Raw genomic sequence first — 19,305 nt, 5'->3', positions numbered from 1 at the left:
AGTGAAATAAGTACAATAGAATATTTGCTATAGTTTTCCTTAAATTGGGGTTTTTTCCTTACTTTTCCCTATTTTCCAAATCATTTCTAATGTGTACATGTTAAGTATGAAGAAAAAAATCTGTATTCTGTTCTTAAAGCATTACCTTTGGAAAGAATTACCTACCTTTCTACTTTAGCTTCTTTTACTTTGGCTGCTTCCCTCATGGCCGAGTTCTTAGAAAGTAATTCCTGCAGAGTGCACTGAAGTTGTCGCTGGGCTTCCGGGCTGCATACAGTCCCCAGATTCTCGGCGAGGTCCTGGATGTCTGCTATTGTGGATCCTAGTTCCTCCTGTTTCCAGCGAGGCCCCTCTAGGGACTCATCGGGATTACTGAGGTCTACTCGATGGGATGCAATGATGGCTTCAAGGGCGGTGATGATCCCCGCCGCCCTGGAGACTGCCTCATTATAGCGTGTCATATTTTCATAAGCATCATTCAAGGCGTTCTGGTGAATGGAGGTTAAATGTTGTAAAGAAACTGTCAAGCTTTGGGGATTTTTGTCATTCTTAAATTTTTGTAACGCATTCATAGTATGTCTCTAGGTCATATAAGAGTGAGCATCTCATGCTTTTAGTTTGACAATACTGCACTAATATTTTTGAATAACTTTTTGTTTGCATAAATTGTTTCCAGATTTGCAAAGAAATCCAATCTAAGTTTAAAAATACATCTCGGGGGGGGAGAGTGTAGCTCAGTGGTAGAGTGTGTGCTTAGTATGCATGACATCCTGGGTTCGATCCCTAGTACTTCTATTAAAAATAAACCTAATTACCTCCCCCACTTCTGCCAGAAGAGTATGTCCTTCATTAAAAAAAGAAAACAAAAAAAGCTTCTGCTTTTTGCATCCTCCATTTAGCCTGTAGTAACCATTTAGCCTGTAGTAACCACTACTTTGCCATCATATTAAATATACATCTCACGGGTCATGTCTAATGATGGATGTTCCTGCTCTAGAACTCTTGCATTAGACTATAAATTAAATAAAACAATTGAATATAGTTAATGTATATAAACTTAATCAATATTTGTGCAAAAATCTGAAGAGAACGCAGATAACCTTCCCACCCCTTAGACCTCTTGCATTTTTAAGTTAATGACTCTGCCACTAACTGTAGTTTGGAGCACCTCACTTAATGTCTCCAGACTTCAGTCTTCTCAGTGAAATAACAAACAGTTGAAACAAGTAATTTTAAAGGTCCCTTCCAGTCCAGCTCTAAGCATACCATTTTGGGGATTTATATATATTGTTTCTGGAAGCTTTATTAAAATCAGAGATTTGTTAAGTACCAATTTAAAGAACATATTAAGGTTCATATGACTTTACATTTTTATAGCATTTATACCTAGCAAAACAGTTGAAATATATTATCTAACAGCTATCTAACAGAATTAAAGAAGGGAGTTAATTTCCCCATTCTATAAACTTAATGTGACAGTTCTGAAAACACAGTGAAAGGCATTTTACTAAAACACAGTGTGTTCAAATGATGCTGAAGATATCTACCCTATTATTACAGGAAAGGAGGAAGTTTGCTGGAGTTGCTCTGCAACAGAGATTAGCAAACTTTTCCTGTAAAGAGTCAGACTAAATATTTTAGGCTTTGTGGGCCATCTGGACTGTCACAACCACTGAGCCCTGCTGTGTAGCGGGAAAGCAGTCACAGACAAGCCATAAAGAAATGGGCATGGCTGTGTTCCAATAAAATTTTGTTTGTAAAGTCAGGCACTGCGGGCAGATCTGGCCTTAATTTGATGACCCCTGCTCTAACATCTCAACATGAATCTTGGTTCCGTTACTACTGCAAGACCCTGAGAAAACTATTGATGGTTCTGAATTTCAATTTCTTTTTTTTAAACAGGACTAATGACAGCACCCACCTCGCAGAGCTGCCGTGAGGATTAAAGTGTTCAGTACAGTGCTCAGACCCTGTAGGTTCTAAATAAATGTGGAGCTATTATCTTATGTTCTTTTCTCTACACTCTATTTCTTCCACTATGCCCTACTGTTTCTAAAAAACAAAACAAAACAAATAAACCCTAAAATTTTTTGGTTCTGAGCTCAACAGAGGCTATAAGGGATATAGAAACAAAGGTGTCAAACTCATCTTTTTCCAAACTGTCAGGCACTGTATTTAGATGTAGAATAAGTTGGGATTATAACCTAATCCTTTGCAATTTTTTAAAATGGCTACTCTCTAGTTAATGCAGATATTAACTAGAGTAAAACATAAAATCATGAAATTAAAACAAGTACACAAGCCAACTAATTAAAAAAAAAAAACTTACTGTGCGTGAATCAATGCTTGCATTAAGCTGCATGTGAAGATCTTCAATTTCGCGTAATTTTGCCTCCACATCACTAGCTTTGGAAGAGTTTTCCCCTCTCTGCTCCTCAAAAACAGACACAGCTTTAATGCTAAGCATTTCTGCCTGAACTTGTTCTTGAAAAGCTTCACAGTTATCCTTTTCATTTTGAATATGTTCAATTTTCAGATTTATAAGTATAGGCTGTTGTAACCGAGATTTTATCTGATTTAAAACATGGAAGGAATTTTCTAGTTTGTCCTGAAAATTTTTTTCATCCATTTCTTTTGGTTGGGATTCTAAGACTATGTGTTGGAGAACCTCATTTAACTTCTCATTTTCTTCTGCATATAGCTTTATTTGTTGTATTTCTTTCTCTTTGAATGAGTCATCAAAGGCCTTACTTTCACTTAATCTCTTGATTATCTCATGATACAAGCACACGACTTTCCCGATTCTCTGACTCAGAATTTGAGCACTGAGCTGCCTGCTCCCTGGTGAGGTATCAGGAGTTGTCAGCACTGCTTCAGCCCTTTTCTTAGTTTGCAAATCCATAGCCCTCACTTTACCTAGTGATGTTTGATATTTGCCACGTTCTGCCACAAATGTATCCAACTGCTTAACTTTTCCTTCAAGTTCCTTTTCTTTCTCAAGTGCTTGGGTTTGTAATTGGTCAAGTTGGGACCAATCCCAGTTTAGTCCTATACAATCAAACACTTCTTTGAGTTTCAGTACTTGTAGGATACCAGATTGGATACCAGTGAGTCGGTCTTTAAGGCTATACAACTCCTCTTTAACATCTTGATTTAATTCTGGATTTAGTAGCAGTTCATTGTGTTGTATGTGGTCAACCGCCTTCTGAAGCATAGATGTTTTTTCATGGCATTCTCGGTAAAAATTTATCTTGTGTTCTACTTCATCACATTTATTTTGAATGAATCTTTGTATTCTGTTGGCTCTAGCCTTAAGATTTTTCAATTGATCATCTAGAAATAATCTTTCAAACACACTTAGATCGTTACAGACATCTGTCTGTTCCTGAAGATGAGTTGAGATTACACTCTCAATTTCCTGCAATTCCTTCTGAGAAGTCGTCAAAGTGCCATGCTGATGTTCTAATTCAGCTTCTGTGGAGGTTGTTTCCATCTTGGGGATTATCAGCGTTTCATTTCCTTGAAGCAAAAGTTGAACCTTCCCTATTAATGCAAATATTTTGCTTCTTTCTTCCAACTTAAATTCTAATTGCTGTGATCTTTGAGTTGATTTTAAAACTAGCACTTGGTACTGATTTTGTAAATCCTGTAGGAGGTTATTTAAATCATTGCTCTCATGTGCTGTAAGGTTAGGAATATTACCTTTGACCTCTTCAACCAATGATTCCACAACCCGCTGCTTGTCTAGAATGCCATCATGCACCACCTTGCATTTTCTGATCTGTGAAAGAATGTCATCTGGGAGAAGGGAAATGGTAGGGACGACTTCACCTAACAGATTCTTGACCCATAAGATAGTCTCTTTCATCCTGTACCGGGTTTCACACTTCTTGATCTGATTTTCCACCTCTACGTTTAATGGTTCCAATGCTTCCACTTGCTTCTGCAAATTATTTATTGCATCGTCTAAAGTCTTCTTTTCTTTTTCTCCCCAAATCCTCTTCATCTGAAATTCAGCTTGCCCTTTTAAAACAGAAAATCTATGCTTGAGAGTCTGGAGTTCAGTGGCCAAGGCAACCATGCTCTGATTCCCCTCCTGTTCTGGAGAGATCAGCCTTAACTGCAGACACCGCTGCTGTTGCTGCAGAGAAACTTCAAGGGCTTGGACCTTACTCATGAGAAATGTAAACTCATCATGTCCAACTACTTCCTGGGAATACTTCTTCTGGACCAGCTGTTCCACCTGCTCCCAATCATGTTCAAGTTGCTTCATCTGGCTTTCCAACAGCTTCTTATCCATGTCAGTCAGATAGTTTGATAAACGTTCCCTTTCGATTTTCATCTTACTTAAAGAAACTTTCTCTTTTTCTATCAATGCCAGGAATTTTTTAATTTTGTCCATATAGGTTGCACTGTCTAGTGGTCCCCTAGAAAAAGAAGGAAAACAGAGCTTATTAATATTTACTATACCTCAACACGAGATTAGCTGTCATTAAAAGCAATTAATTCTGCTTTGAATTCACAGGAGATCAGGTTGTCTGTAAGAACACTCTGTCCTTAAAATAAGTCAGAATCTTGTTTACTGTGACTCTCATTTAGTGTGTGAGAACGCAGAAAGCTCTCCTATGAGTATCATGAAAATGCAGAACCACAGGAAAGGAGTGAAGAGTGGAGGGAACAATGTATGTAAAAGTACTCTGTAACCTGTAAAAAATGTGTACATAGTTAGCATAGGACTAAGGGAAATGATGCCACCCAACAACTTTGTTATCATCTTACCAATATTAATGTTAAAGAGACTGACTAAGAAGGTAAGATCATCAGACTAATCTTTTAAACATAAAATTGTTTCCTCAAGGGATATCACTGAAAGTAAATCCCCTTTAGGCAAAAGTATAAAATAAACCTTTTTAATAATGAAAAATATGTTTATACATTAAGATTATATATACAACCTTTTGCCATCATTTTCAAAGGAGTACTTATACGTAAAAAGAAACCATTACAATACATATATATTCAGTATGTTCCAAACTATTGAAACCAAGTATGCTAATATTAAACAGTTGTATACATAATGTTTCTGCCACCCCCACCGTAGTTTAGAATAAACTCTTGACCAAAAAAGTACTAAATTTCATAGGACTTAAATCTATTTTATGGATATTTATAGTGTGAGTTAATACTTTAATAAATTAATTTGTAAAATAAATAATTATAAAATTAATATGAATATTTTTTGCATGAAACCAACACAGTTTTCTTCAATGGTTTCCACATGAAATTAATTTAAGTATTGAAATCATAATATTTGTTAATAGTATAAACTCTTAACACCCTGGGCCTGTCCAATTATAACGGAGCCTACGGTTGAATAAAAAGAACGCATGTCCTCGGGGGTGGTGAGTGTAGCTCAGTGGCAGAGCACTTGTGTGGCATGCACAAGGTCCTGGGTTCAAACCCCAGTGCCTCCGTTAAGGGGAAAAAAATAAATAAATATACTCCAGGAGCTCAAAAAAAAAAAAAAAAAAAAAAAGAACACATGTTCTAATTCTTATACTTACACTTTTAGACTTTCCTTTTCTGTCAACAAGGCTTTCATTGAGGATTCAACTGCAGCAAGGTGTTTCTGAAAATCTTCAAGGAGACCGTATTGGCTTTCTTTATTTTTCTTCAAAGTCGTAAGTGCCTGAAGCAGACTGCCCAAGTGGTGCACTGAATGTCTTTCACGGTGGGGAACCAAGGCACTGGTTTCCACTTTGTTAAGATCTTTAGTTTCTTCAAGTGGTTCAATGGCTGCTTTCTTCGCTTCCAACTGGGTATATAATTCCTAAAAACAAGTCAGGGCAATCAGTAAATATACACTCATTAATTCACTCATTCATTTTTTACCCCTGGCTCTTCCCTTTCAGTAGCACATTCTAGCCCAAGAAGGTATTTTAAATATTTCATCTGCACACAGAGAAACTAAAGTCCTGACATGTAAAAGATTTTTTTCACTAGAATCATGTTAAAATCTAGACTAACATTTACCATTGGTCTAACATTTAATAGCAGTTTGATTATCCTATTGTGTTAAGAGGTTCTGCAATGTCCGAAGAAGATTTACTTTACTTTTATTATTTAAAGGCATTCTCTCTCTTTTGTTTTAGATAACTGTTTACTGCTACGTAAACTTAGCTAAAATTTAAGGCTCATTTTAAAAAACATGGTCTTATATTGGACTTTCAGATGCCTCTCCATAGCTGTAAGTACATAAATACATAAACACAGCTATATAAACAGCTGTAAAAACAAAGGAGTGCCCCATAATGCTGATAATTAGGAAAAATAAAAGGAATTTGTTAGAATCAGAAAAATACATACGACTAAGAAAAAAAAACGATGACAAGTCAGAATCTCCAAATTTTGTTACTGAATAAGTAAGTTTTTTGGAACTTTGTGAAAGAGAAAGACTAATGTTCATTAAACTCTTCCACTTTTTAAATGGAAAGATTTATACAACTTACTGATTAGTACATAATTATATAGTTACCAAACTGATCATCAGGCAAAGGTTAAATAAGACTTTTCATTCTGTGCAAGCAAGTTTTTGGTAATTAAAATATATTGTATTGCACTGGATAAATGATGCAATCATGTTGTCAGTGTTTTTCTTGTTTCCATACCTCTATCTCTTTTAATTGTTCACTTCTTAACATAACATCTAATTCTAAAGGTTGATTTTGCAGCTCTTTGACTTTCTGCTCATCTGCAGTGTTTTTCATGCTTTCTTGAACATCAAGAGAAAGTTGTTTTGACAAAACCATTTCCACAGCTGAATTCTGAAAACATAAAAAGATTAATTGCTGAATAGCCTACTTTCCAAATAAATCATTTTTATTTTTCTTGATGAAAACATTCCAGTTTCTTCTATTTGCTCAGATTAAAGACTTTCAAAAAGTCTATCTGGGCACTACCAAAGATGATTTTACCATGCAATATTTAATGTCAATATCAATATCTCAAGAAAAATGAAACTTTTTTGACAAGATAGGTTAGGATCTAGCATTGCTCAATTATATACCAAGGCATATGTATAGTCTTTGAAGAGAGAAAACAAATATGGAAAAAGCAAAAGTTCCAAAGTTTATACTTGGTATTCACCATGATGCAGAGGGCTGGGGAAATAACAGGCATTAAGCGTTACCCATCGGTAAAATACTAAGTGGACAGGTGAAAACCCCAAGATTTCACATTTTACAATATTAAGAATGTTATGCCTTAAACCAAGTAACTATAAGAATTCCAACCTGGGTATGACAGAACAAGTTATATATGGAATAATTTGATCTCTTCTGAAAGCGCTAAGAGCTTGAGGTTCCCAATAGTATATAGAGAGATGGCGTTTGCATTCATTCATTCATTCATTCTTTTAGAAATATTTGCTGAGCACTAACATATACCAGGTACCATATCAGCAATTTAAAAAGATTTCCCATTATTTTGCTAAGGTATTCATTTTTATTTTCAGGTTACTTTATAAGTGAAATATCATTTGATTTTTCCATATACTTTCATGTGGGTAAAATCTTTGTGCTATCAAGTCTGTGAATAAAATGTGTCCACATCCCCGGACAAGGTGGAAGCTGTTGTCTTTAAAAATACTGTCTAGATAGTAAGTAATGTAAGATGTTAACAATAGGGGAAACAAAAAAAGACAACCTATAGAAAGGGAGAAAATATTTGTAAATGATGCAACTGACAAGGACTTAATATCCAGAATATACAAGCAGCTCATACAATTCAATAACAACAACAACAAAATCAAAAATGGGCAGAAGACCTAAACAAACATTTCTCTAGTGAAGACATACAAATGGCCAACAGGTACATGAAGAAATGCTCAATATTGCTAATTATCTCAAGAAACATAAATCAAAACTACAATGAGGTATCACCTCACACCGGTCAGAATGGACATCATTAAAAGAATCCACAAATGATAATGTCAGAGAAGGTGTGAAGAAAAGGGAACCCTTCTACACTGTTGGTGGGAGTATAGTTTGGTGTAGCCGTTATGGAAAACAGTATGGAGATTCCTTTAAAAATTGAAAATAGAGTTATACGATCCAGCAATCCCACTCCTGGGCATATATCTGGAGGAAACTCTAATTTGAAAAGACACCCCAATGTTCACAGCACTATTTACAATAGCCAAGACATGGAAGCAACCTAAATGTCCATCTGTAGATGAATGGATAGATAAAGAAGTTATATTTATATACTGGTATATTTATATTATAGAAGTGCTATATTTATACAATGGAATACTACTCAGACATAAAAAAGAATGATATAATGCCATTTGTGACAACATGGATGGACCTGGAGATTGTCGTACCAAGTAAAGTAAGTCAGAAAGAGAAAGACAAATACCATATGATATCACTTATATGTGGAATCTAAAAAAAAAAAAAAACAATGACACAAATGATCTTATTTACAAAACAGAAATAGATTCACAGACACAGAAAACAAATTTATGGTTACCAAAGAGGAAAGCGGGTGGTGAGGGATAAATTGGGAGTTTGGAATTTGCAGATACTAAAAGGCTACAAATAATTGAAATGATTTTGCATACATCCTCATGTGAACTATGGTTAAAATCTTCACGGAAGGCAGCATCTTGGCGAAAAGATCCAGGAAGGCTCTGAGAGGAAAGGAGGGAGGAGCTACATCACAGATTTCCCTGGCCCATGGGTGCTTTTTGCCACAAGCCATGATCCTATGAGACAGATGCCAGCCTCCCGTCCACCAGATGGTTACTGTTATTTAGAGCACCCCCACAAATCCACCTACAGGGAAAGAGCACTGAGCTAGAGGTGTAGATACCAGACCCAGGAAAACTTTACTGCTTAGCAATCACTTACTAGGAATTCAGAGCCCTGGTCTCTCTTACCTGATGGGCCAGTCACTCGAGACCTAGCCACATCTGTAACGTGCCATTGGTAACCTGCCTTCAGTGGTCACAAAGAGCATTCTGAAAAACCTGAAATCACCCCAACACACCATTTGTTTACCAAATCCACAAGTAGTGTTTCTATTTTGGCAGAAAATCCAACAGAATCCCTCAAAGGAACATTGTAATTTAAAAGGTAACATTCCTTTGTTCACGTCCAAGAGGTTAGAACTCAGACTCACTCCCTGATTGGCTCCTGGAAAGATTCTTTTGTAACCAGTCATCCTTTGCCCATCATCCTTGGCTGTTTTTTTATTTTGATTTTGCAGGCTCTTTGAAACATCTTCTTTTAAATTATATTTCAAATATATTTAAAAGAACCCAATATAACAAATACTCATTACCAATGACACAGATATAAATGATATAATTTTCTACATTAAAAATACAACTTAAAGCCTAGTTCTCATCCCTTTTCATCTCTTCCTCCCCAGAACTAACCACTATTCCAAAATCCACACATACATGCTTTTATACTTTGACTACATATGTTAATATTCATCCAGTATTGTTTTATGTATTTTAATTCTTATGAAATTAAAATCATGTATGTATTATTTTATAACTTGGGTTTTTTTTTCACTCAGCAGTATGTTTTGAGATTTAATACGATGACAGATATAAATCCAGTACAGTCATTTTAGGTTTCTATACTGTTCTGCTGTCTCCATGAACACGATTTATCTGTCAGGCTACTGTGAACATTATCATTGCTTCCAATTTTTCCTACTACAGATATTGCTAAATAAACACCCTTGTGTAGGTCTTCCTGCACATATGTGAGTTTCTCTGGGATGTTTTCCTAGAACTGAAGTTACTACTTTCGATTCTCCATAGTTACTGATTTGTTCTCCAAACTGAATTAGTTTTTATTCCTACCAGCACAGTAAGAGAATTTCTATTTTCCCTAAGCCTCTCTGATATTTGGTGCTAACATTAGACTTTAATTTCTGTCAATATAGTAGGTGTGAAATTAATATCATTATTGTTTTATGTTCACTGGCCATATGACTCTCATCTTCTGTGAATTACTTCTGCATGATCATTGCCTATTTTTTATTGGGTTGTTCATAATTTTTGGTGTTCTTTTCATATTCTGCATACTAATCTTCTGTTTTATGCACTGCAATTATCATCTTCCAGTAGATTGTCTTCGAACTTTATATGGGGTATCTTTTGTTGAACATGACTTCAATGTTTTAATGTAGTCAAACTCATCACTCTTTTCCTGTTTGGGCTTCTGCTTTTAGAGTATGTTTAAAAACAATCTTCTACACATTGAGATCTCAAAAATAGAATGCATTTATATAATAATTTACATAATATTTATTTATTGTTTGCCTGTTCCAGGTTCTCTGTACTTCTTCAAACTGAGGATTCATATTTTTCCTCAATTCTGGAAAATTCCCAGCCTTGCTTTTCCTCCATTCCCTCCAAGAATTCCCCCAGAATTGTGTTTGATCATCTCATTACATCCTCTGGGTCCTTAAAACCTCCTTCCTCTTTTCCATCTCTCTATAGCTCTGTGTTGGATTATGGGTTATTTTGTCGGTCATATGTTCCAGCTAACAAATTCTCTCTTCAGGCTATGTTACGTTTGCTACTTCACTTGGCCAGAGCAATCTTAACCTCAATGACTTATTTAAAAAATTCACTGAAGTTCCAAGGGGTTGTTTTTAAGATCTCCCCTTTTTTCACGAAGTATTTTACTCTTTCATTATGATTTCAAATCCATCTTTTATATCACTAACCATTTAAAACATATTGTTGTATAATAGCTTTCAAACTGCTATTTTGAAAGAGTATTTTATTTTCCTAGAGTATTAATTTCTCTCTTTGGAAGTGAAGAGGGCTCTTCTTTGTGGTAAAATGTTCCTTTGTGCTACTGACTGATACTAACTGATTCGTTATCAGACAATTTTTTTTTAACTCCACTGTGGGAATCCCTGTGGCCTGATTCGTAGAAGTGACCTGCCCCTTATATGGATTTGTGCTTGCTTCTTCCAGGTACCCCAAGAAGACAGATACTGATTTTCCTGTTAATTTCTTGACTTGAACTGCTCCACAATGCAAGGAGTATAGATTTGGATCCTAAACTTGTTTGAGATACACGTTTGGTTTTGATTTCTCATGGGGGACCGTCCTTTCCCACCTGCAGTCAGGATAAGCAGGTCCTAGTCCTAGTCCTTTCTCTGGGTTAGAGATTTTCTTGTCTACCTTTCTTCCAGGACACAAGATCTTCCCTGTGTCTGTTCTGGAGTATCCATTCCAATGCATGGACCCTCGTGAGCCCTTAAGCCCTGCAACATCTGATTCCTTCCCTTCTCCACTTCTCCTGGAATTTCTCTTTTAAAAAAAAAAAAATCTATGATTAGCACAAATTTAAGACAAAGTATAACCTAATTAAGTGTACATATTGAGCCTCTGGGCATAACTGGAATTTTCAAAACTAATAACAGATTTAAAGTAGAAAACGCCTGACTGTTTTATCAAAACCCTGGTTGTGTTACATTGTTAACTATGTTTATTTTTTTTAAATTGTTACTTTTTTTCAACTACCGATCTTTCCTTAGAGTTTGGCCTGTTTGGAAAAGAATAAGAGGTGAGAAAGAATGTCATCAATTCTCCTAATGGGCAGGACCACAATATTGTCATCCTTGTGTCTTTTAATTCATGAAGTAAACATTTTACTTTAACATTTAAAATATTGAGCTTTAAACAATTATTTGAGCATTGTCTCTGTTTAGCAAACCTAGCAGCAGAGTCAAAAGAGATAAAGACCATAATAGCTTCACCATCCCTTTTCCCATCCAGGGGCAATGGCCCCATGGCCATAATAATTCTGGACAGTGAGAAGCTAAATTGATCACCTGTAACCTCCCAACGACACTGGGACATTGTCGTACACACTCTAGAGGATATGTTTCTTTCTTCTCTAAAGCATTCCAACATGAAGCAGTGAAAAACAATTCTAAGCATAAGCAAACAGCCATCACCTTTAGAGACAAAACCAAATAGCAGGTCAGCATGGACTCAGAGGCTGCCTCTTCCTTTTAGCGTATAGTCTAAAATGTTAACACGACCTGGAAGGCACTTGTGACTCAGCCAGCCCCGCCTACCTCTCAGGCCTCACTCTGTCACTCTCCTCTCCTCCACCCTCTATGCACTGGCCTTAGTTCAGTTTCTGACTCCTCAAACTCCCCCACAAGAGGAAATTCTACTTCCACTGCCAAGAATGTTCCTAGCACACAGTTCTGAGTTCTGTTAACCCCAATCCACCCTGCTGGTCTCAGTTCAAGTGTTTCTTCAGAGAAGCTCTCTCTGACTACAGTTCAGGTCAGACTCCTTTACTATAGACTCTCATGGAAATGTGTTCCTTCCCTTAGTTCCTGTAATTAGACTCTCATCAGTGAATTAGGTGCTTTGTGGGTGTCTCCTCCTCTAGACCAGAAGCTCTATGAGAACAGAGATCACGTCTATTTTCACTCACTGCTGAACCCTCACTGCCTGTTCAATACATTTTTATTGACTGTATGTATAAATAAATTCACATTAGAAAAAAAAGAAAATTTTATTTAGTCTCCGATTGTCAAGATTAACAATTGGTGGTTTATAGAGTAGAGTGGGAAGAAACTGAGGAGCCAACAATCTAGCAGTTCTTGACCTGACATCTGCTAGAAATGCTAAGAACAAGGTTTGATTGGGCTTACAGAGAACAGAGTAGAGAAGGATGGAAACACACACAAGAACTCAGTAAAGGGTCCACTGAAATCAGGTACAGCTCAGCATATTAAACCTCAATTAACAACCCATGTAACTAATACATTTGATAAAATGGTGGGGTAGACCACCACGCATCAGGCTGAGTAGCAGATACATGGGTTCTAGCCCCAGCTCTGCTAGAATGAAAACTTGGCCAATTAACAACTTCTGACTTTAATTCCCTAACTTGAAACACAGCATCAAGATACAAATTTCTAAGGTTCCTCAACCTCAGATTTTAGGACTTCAGAGCATGTTCTCAAATGCACGCTGCTCTCAGATGTTAATACTATGTACAACTATGTAAGTCATCTGTCCTGTAAAGAAACAAACCTTGGACTGAGAAAAATACCTCTAAAGTAAGAAGCAAGATTTGCACCCTGGCCAGAAGAGTGAAGTAGTACACCTGGAAGACAGGGTTGACACGTGACCCAAATATGTGTTCAGCTACAAAAATTTCTTTACTGAGTTACTAGGATAACCGACACCAGAAAGAGACACTCTTTACCCAGGACTGGAAACTCTTCCTTTGCATTCTACTACTGACTCTTATGAGCATCGGGTTGCTCACCCACAGCTGGACGCCCTGCGTGTTTTGTATCTGTGATTATCCGCCTTCCAGGACTTCTGTACAGGTGCCTTCTTAAATATTGAAATTATAAATGCACAGAAAACGTTGAAAAAAACAAAAAACAATTCAGACATACTGACTAACAATTATACCTAATGATGAGGAAATTAAGTAATTATAGACAAAAGATTGTTGAAAAGTAATGATGTCATGCAGGTTGACATTTGGGAAGGAGGGCGCAAGAAAGATCACTCCATATGGGTTAAGCTGTAATGTTGCTTTATGACTTTTTAGAAAAATAATACATGAAAAATGTATCAGTTTCCCTGTTTGCCTCTTTATCATTTTCCTTTTTGGACACCTAGAATCTTAAGAGATCAGTCCTTACTTTTTATCATATCCTAATTTGTTACTTCAGGGGGAGGTGGAAGGTAGTTTTGCCTTTTCATATTTAAAAAATTTTAGAAATTCACCTCTGTAAAAATATCCAGTGTGATCTTGGATCATAAGTGTCCATATCCTTCAGACTACATTTTATAACTTCTTTTGTCTCTAAGTCTGCCTTAATATTTTGGTATTAAAGAAGAAGTCAGCCAAAGGTCCAGAACTAAAATATTCCCTACATTTCATCTAAAATGAAATTCTTGGCAATGGATTCAAACATATGCATGCTTTAATGGCAATTTTTGAAAAGTGCAATTACACATTCAACAAAACTCTAAGACCAAATACAAGCTAATAAAAAAAAATTAAATAAAAACTTCCTAAAAATTCTCCTGGAGATTATTTTATGTAATCTGATAAAAGCCCCTCTAGATTCCAAAAGGCACATGAAATGAGCATTAATTAGATATCTAATTAGCATTAGATTTTACACTGTGACAACTGTATTCTCACTTCTAGCTGAATGACTGGCAAAAGAGGTCTCAATAAATGTTCTTAATGAATTAAGTGGTTATTTTCACTGTCACAATAGATTTTGATTAATCAGATTTATAACTCTGTAAATTTTGCTTTTATGTGCTATATGTATTCATCATACAGAGACTCCTGCTGAAGTAATTGATACTTGTGTCTTACATCTGTCAAATTATATTTGTATTACATTTGTCGATGCATACTTTGATTTATTCTAGTTGTTATTCAACTTTAAAACTGCTCTTGATCTTACATGGTCTAATGTTACATAGAATAAAGTAAGTATAGTCAGTACTTAGAGTAAATAAGAAGCACAGATTCAGAAAAAAAGGACTCATGTTACAAAAGGAAGGAAAAAGGGAAAATGCTGCTGGAGAATTAAAACTAGCTTCCTATAGTCCTGACCTGTGAAAATATCTGCTCTGGAAAAAAAAATCATTTTAGTGAAGTATCATAAATTGTCAATAACTCATCATTCAAGATTAAGTAAAAGCTTAGCGTAAAAAAAATCTTATTATTGGTTTATGATCTTTATTTAGTTTTCAATATACACTATTGAATTTTGGGAGTTTGTAGCCAAAATGGGTCTGAGAAGCTAATCTTAAAGTTATTCAGCAAGTCTCTTTAGCAATGTCGTCGTATATTAGGATAGAAAGCACTCAGGTATTTTTCCTTTTTTACGTATCTAGTGCTCTTCAAGTACCATTAAGAGAGTCTCTTTTACACATACAACTTCAAGAGTCTCCCCAGTCCTTTAAGACGTGTCTTTAGCAGTATCTAACACTGTGGGACTTAGAAGAAGTCTTTTCTCATGGCCAGAGAGATGCTCCACTGGCATTTAACCTTGGCATTTAACATGTTTCTATAAAACCCTATCTGGATCCTCTAAACCTCCATGCGTTTCTGCTTTAGGAAGACATCAGAAGTACAGATTCTCCTCATTCCTGAGTTTCACGTATTCTTTAACAATCTGATGAGGACTCACATGAGAAGGGTTTAACCTTCGCTATTGTCCCACGGGACCCTGGATTGTGAGAGGCTGCCTAACAAGGAGACTCTTTCAAATATAGTTTACTGCATGGCTGTCTGTCTGTGCCTTTTCCATTTCAATCTCTAGCCTATGAGAAAGCACTTTAAGAGCCATAGGAAAATGTACCCATTTGGCTGTTTGGAATGGAAACAAAACAACATTCTTCTTTCTTCTTTGCAGGGAAAATTAGGAGCCCAAAGTTGACATTCTCACACCAAAAGATCTGACAACATTTAAAAATACATTTGCACTACAGAGTTAACAGAAGAAGAAAAAGAAAGGAAACTATCCTTTCAAGCAATCTCTGATTTCATTATGAAATCAACCAAAAAAAGAAAAAAAAAAACCCCAAAAAACAAAAAAATTGGGCTGTTAGATTTTTTTTTCTAAGAAAATGGATAAAGCACATTTTCTTTTGCCTTTTCTAATTTGCCTTTGAGCTCTTGACCCAAGAAACTGTGTCTGATTACATATCAGAGAGAATAATAAACCTAAATTGATGACTGACATTTGTAACAGATGAACAGTAATATTTCACCACTGAAATCCTGGACAGTTTTCTAAGGGCTCTTTTTACAAGTGGGCATCATAAATAGCCAGCACATGGAGGGTTTAATTATGAAATCAGAAGGCTTGATTCACAACCCTCTTTTCAGAGCCCAAAAACACCTCTTCATTCTCAGACACGATGTCTTAGAGATGCAATCACAAGCACTTACCTTATTTATTTCCCAGTCTTCCTCCAACTTTTCCACTGCAGCTGAGCCCTGAGTGGACTCCTGTACATCAGAAGTAACCTGCCCCTCTCTGTCTGGCAGAGTAAACTTTTCTTTCTTTTCGGTTGAGCATTTTGATTTGAGAATGCTATTGAGACAATTTTCCATCTCCTGCTTAGCAGATTCAAGTCGGTTTTCCAAATCTTTTTGTTTACACTTAAGTGATTCTATATCATCTTTAATAATCTTCTGTCCCACTGAAGATGTGTTTTGCTTGACGGATTTTGCTAAAGCTATAATCTTCTCTAATGTGCCATCTTGTAAATGGAGACTATTCTCTAGCTCCTGTGAGAGGAGAAAGGATTATCCAGAAAGTATCACTGTTCAATTGTCACAAGAGTTAACTAACTTTTGTAAATCATAAAGCATTTTCCTTGACTAGTGGAAAGTCTAAAAAACTTATCAACCCATATCGCAAAGAAGAAACTTTGAGTAAATTTAAACCAACGTAGCAGCCCAGATCAGATTCTCCAACAGATTTTATAGGATACTAGAAGTTTATAAGAAGTAATCAAGAAAATTTTCACAACCCAGTTCCTGGAACATAGGAAACAGTCGACACGTATTTGTTGAGAATATGTTTTGTTCAAGATACAAATAATACTAAAATCAAACCCAATCAAAACACGAAATAAGTGCCCACTTGATGCAAAGCCTTGAAAAGAAAAAAGGAACCATTTAGAATGTGCCTGCTTGAATCTAGTGCTAATGTCTAAAATTCAGAGCAAGGCTTAAATCAATCTACCTAATGCAATATCTTAAATATAGTAGAAGCTCAATTGGTATTTACTAAATACATGAATGAATGAGGCTAATTTGAGACCTCTAGACTCAAGGGAATCTGATATACTATAGCAGCTACTGGTGTTACTCTAAAATAGAATAAGACTTAGAGTTACTAGGTGAAACTTATTTATTAGTCACTTTCCTAGTGGACTCCACAACAAACATTCATGCATTCAGCTAACAGCAAGTATTATGACAGGTTGGAAGTTACATAAGATGAGTAAAATACAGACCCTTCATAATCCTATAGTCTAGTGAGAGAGACATGGAAGTAAACAGAAAGTTGTAACAGAATGTGGAAAGAGCTATGCTAGCAAATATGTATGGGTCATGGAAACATTTTCAGCTGGAAGAAGGGAGTTCCAGATTGCACTCTGGATAGATTCACACTGGAGAAAGGGACACTGCCAGCAGGGAGCCCATTCAGATGTCCAATGTAGGCATCTGTGAGATGAGGGTCTGTTCTAAAGCAGCAGTAACGGGGGTAATGGCAGAGGGACAAATTGCAGAGCTAGTCCAGAGATGAAAGGGACAGCAATTGATGCCAGACATGTCAGACTGGAGTCTGGGGAAGGATATCCAGGTTTCTGACCTGGCAGCCTAGACAGATGATACAGATATTCATAGAGTCAGAGAAGAAAAAGCAGATTCATGGGTAGGGAGCTGGGGTATGGAGAAAGGGAAGGAGATGATGAGTTATTTTCTAGCCATGCTGAACCACAAATAACTATGAGACATCCAAGCGGAGATGTCTAGTGGGGTCAGAAGACCTGAATTGCAGCCCCTACTCTGTCATTTAACCCGAGTGACCCTATAAGTTCCTAACCTCTCCGTAACTCAGCTCATCATTTATGAAATGAGGAGTCTGAACTCGATGGCCTCTGAGATTCCTTCTAGCTATAGCAAAAGGCTCTATTTAATTTTTCAGTAGGAGCCTGGTCCCTCAGAGTGAGGCTCAGGTCACACTCTCCTTAGTGTCTGTGGCACCCAAACAGGGCTTGGGACCCAAGCAGCCCTCAACCCTTGTCACACTATCACTGTTCAAAAGGGAGGCAGCCCTGTCACAGTGATTTGGTCACTAGAGCAGAATATTCCCATTTTTTGTGACTTGTCAGGACTTTATCCAACAGTCACCTGAATAGCATTTTTCAGGATTTGAATTTCTGACCAACGACAGTGATGTGTTAAGTTGTAATTAATACTGATTTCTTCTCATTTCATAGTCTTTTATTATAAGGATGTTGTGTTCTCAGTATATGACATTGTGACAAGGCTCCTCCCTTTTGAACAGCGATATCCTCCAGATATTCTAGAGAAGTCTTGCTTGATTCTCAGTTCCCTAAAAAAGGGAGATGAGAAATCCCCAAGCTCATGCCAGCAGTGCTGCCCAGAGACTCACTCCAGGCAACATCCAGTCAGGGAATTGTGAAAGCAGCAGCTAGGAAAATGCTTTACTTTGTTTTCTTCTAGAGGACACCACTCGTGCCTGTTTATGTTGGTTTTGCAAATGGTAAGCATCTCAGGAATGTGTTTGGAGGATGTAGGTAAAGAGATGCAATCCTCACTGTACAGGGTGAGGTGGTGCTCGAGTGAGGGTGGAATTTTAAGAGCCCTACATCTGCAGAGAGCTCCAGTGTGGTCCACGAGTATGAAAATTACACAGCTCCCATCCACCCACCATGAAGAATGCAAAATTAAGCCACTTCCCCCTAGGACCTGTTGCATTAGATGCATCCTTGGGCTACCCAGTATCTACTGGAATCACTGTGCTATCTCTAAAACAAAGATCTCCAGAAGCTACAGACTGGTCATGGGTGGAATTGTCTCTGAGGGCCCAGAGTACAGAGAACTGTTCAATTCAAACTATAAACAGATTTGGTCACTAAAGAAGAGCACTCACATTTTTTAACGACTGGTCAGGACTTTATCCAATAGTCATCTAAATAGTATTTTTAGCATTTGAATTTCTGACCAAAGACACTGATTTGTCAAATGGTAATTAATATTCATTTAAAAAAATGTCTATCATGTCTGGACATTGTTTAATACCTGCAGTTTCTGCAGTTTTTCTTCAATTGCTATTGGATCCACAGGCTCTTCAGGAAAACTGACAAATTCCTTTGAGATATTATCCAAATCAGTATTTAGGTCCGTGACGCAAACCTGGTATGAGTCGTGTTCTCGAACATGACCTTCCAATTTTTGCACAGAATCCTAAACATAAAATGATTGACAATTTATAAGATAGGTCTCTGAATTTTCTCACTCAGAAAATAATTAAATTGCTAGTAAACATTTGTCTTATAAGGTTTCATCCTGAAAAAGGCATATAGTCATAAATCATCCAGAGTCCCTAAGTTTAAAGTTTTTTGTGTTGAGATATTTCACCATAAAACCTCTCTTCTCCACAACAAAAATGACTTATTGAAACCAGATTTGTTTCACCCATGTTTCTTTGCCT

General features: G+C 36.6%; 1 protein-coding gene across 9 annotated transcripts in view; it reads right to left on the bottom strand.

Moving 5' to 3' along the window:
* The window catches only part of SYNE2 (spectrin repeat containing nuclear envelope protein 2), a 413,158-nt gene that overhangs the window by 128,729 nt on the left and 265,124 nt on the right, over positions 1-19,305 (bottom strand). For all 9 annotated transcript variants that reach the window (XM_064486012.1, XM_064486013.1, XM_064486014.1 and 6 more), the window contains exons 44-49: positions 18,894-19,058; positions 16,002-16,343; positions 6,669-6,824; positions 5,565-5,830; positions 2,330-4,427; positions 166-488 (exon numbers count right to left, since the gene is read on the bottom strand). In XM_064486012.1, coding sequence (XP_064342082.1) covers positions 166-488; positions 2,330-4,427; positions 5,565-5,830; positions 6,669-6,824; positions 16,002-16,343; positions 18,894-19,058 — 3,350 coding nt within the window. The remainder of the gene's footprint in view (positions 1-165; positions 489-2,329; positions 4,428-5,564; positions 5,831-6,668; positions 6,825-16,001; positions 16,344-18,893; positions 19,059-19,305) is intronic.

The sequence above is a fragment of the Camelus dromedarius genome, chromosome 5 (genome assembly GCF_036321535.1).
Source record: "Camelus dromedarius isolate mCamDro1 chromosome 5, mCamDro1.pat, whole genome shotgun sequence".
NCBI classification, from domain to species: Eukaryota; Metazoa; Chordata; class Mammalia; order Artiodactyla; family Camelidae; genus Camelus; species Camelus dromedarius.
This window is presented reverse-complemented; position numbering and strand designations above follow the sequence as displayed.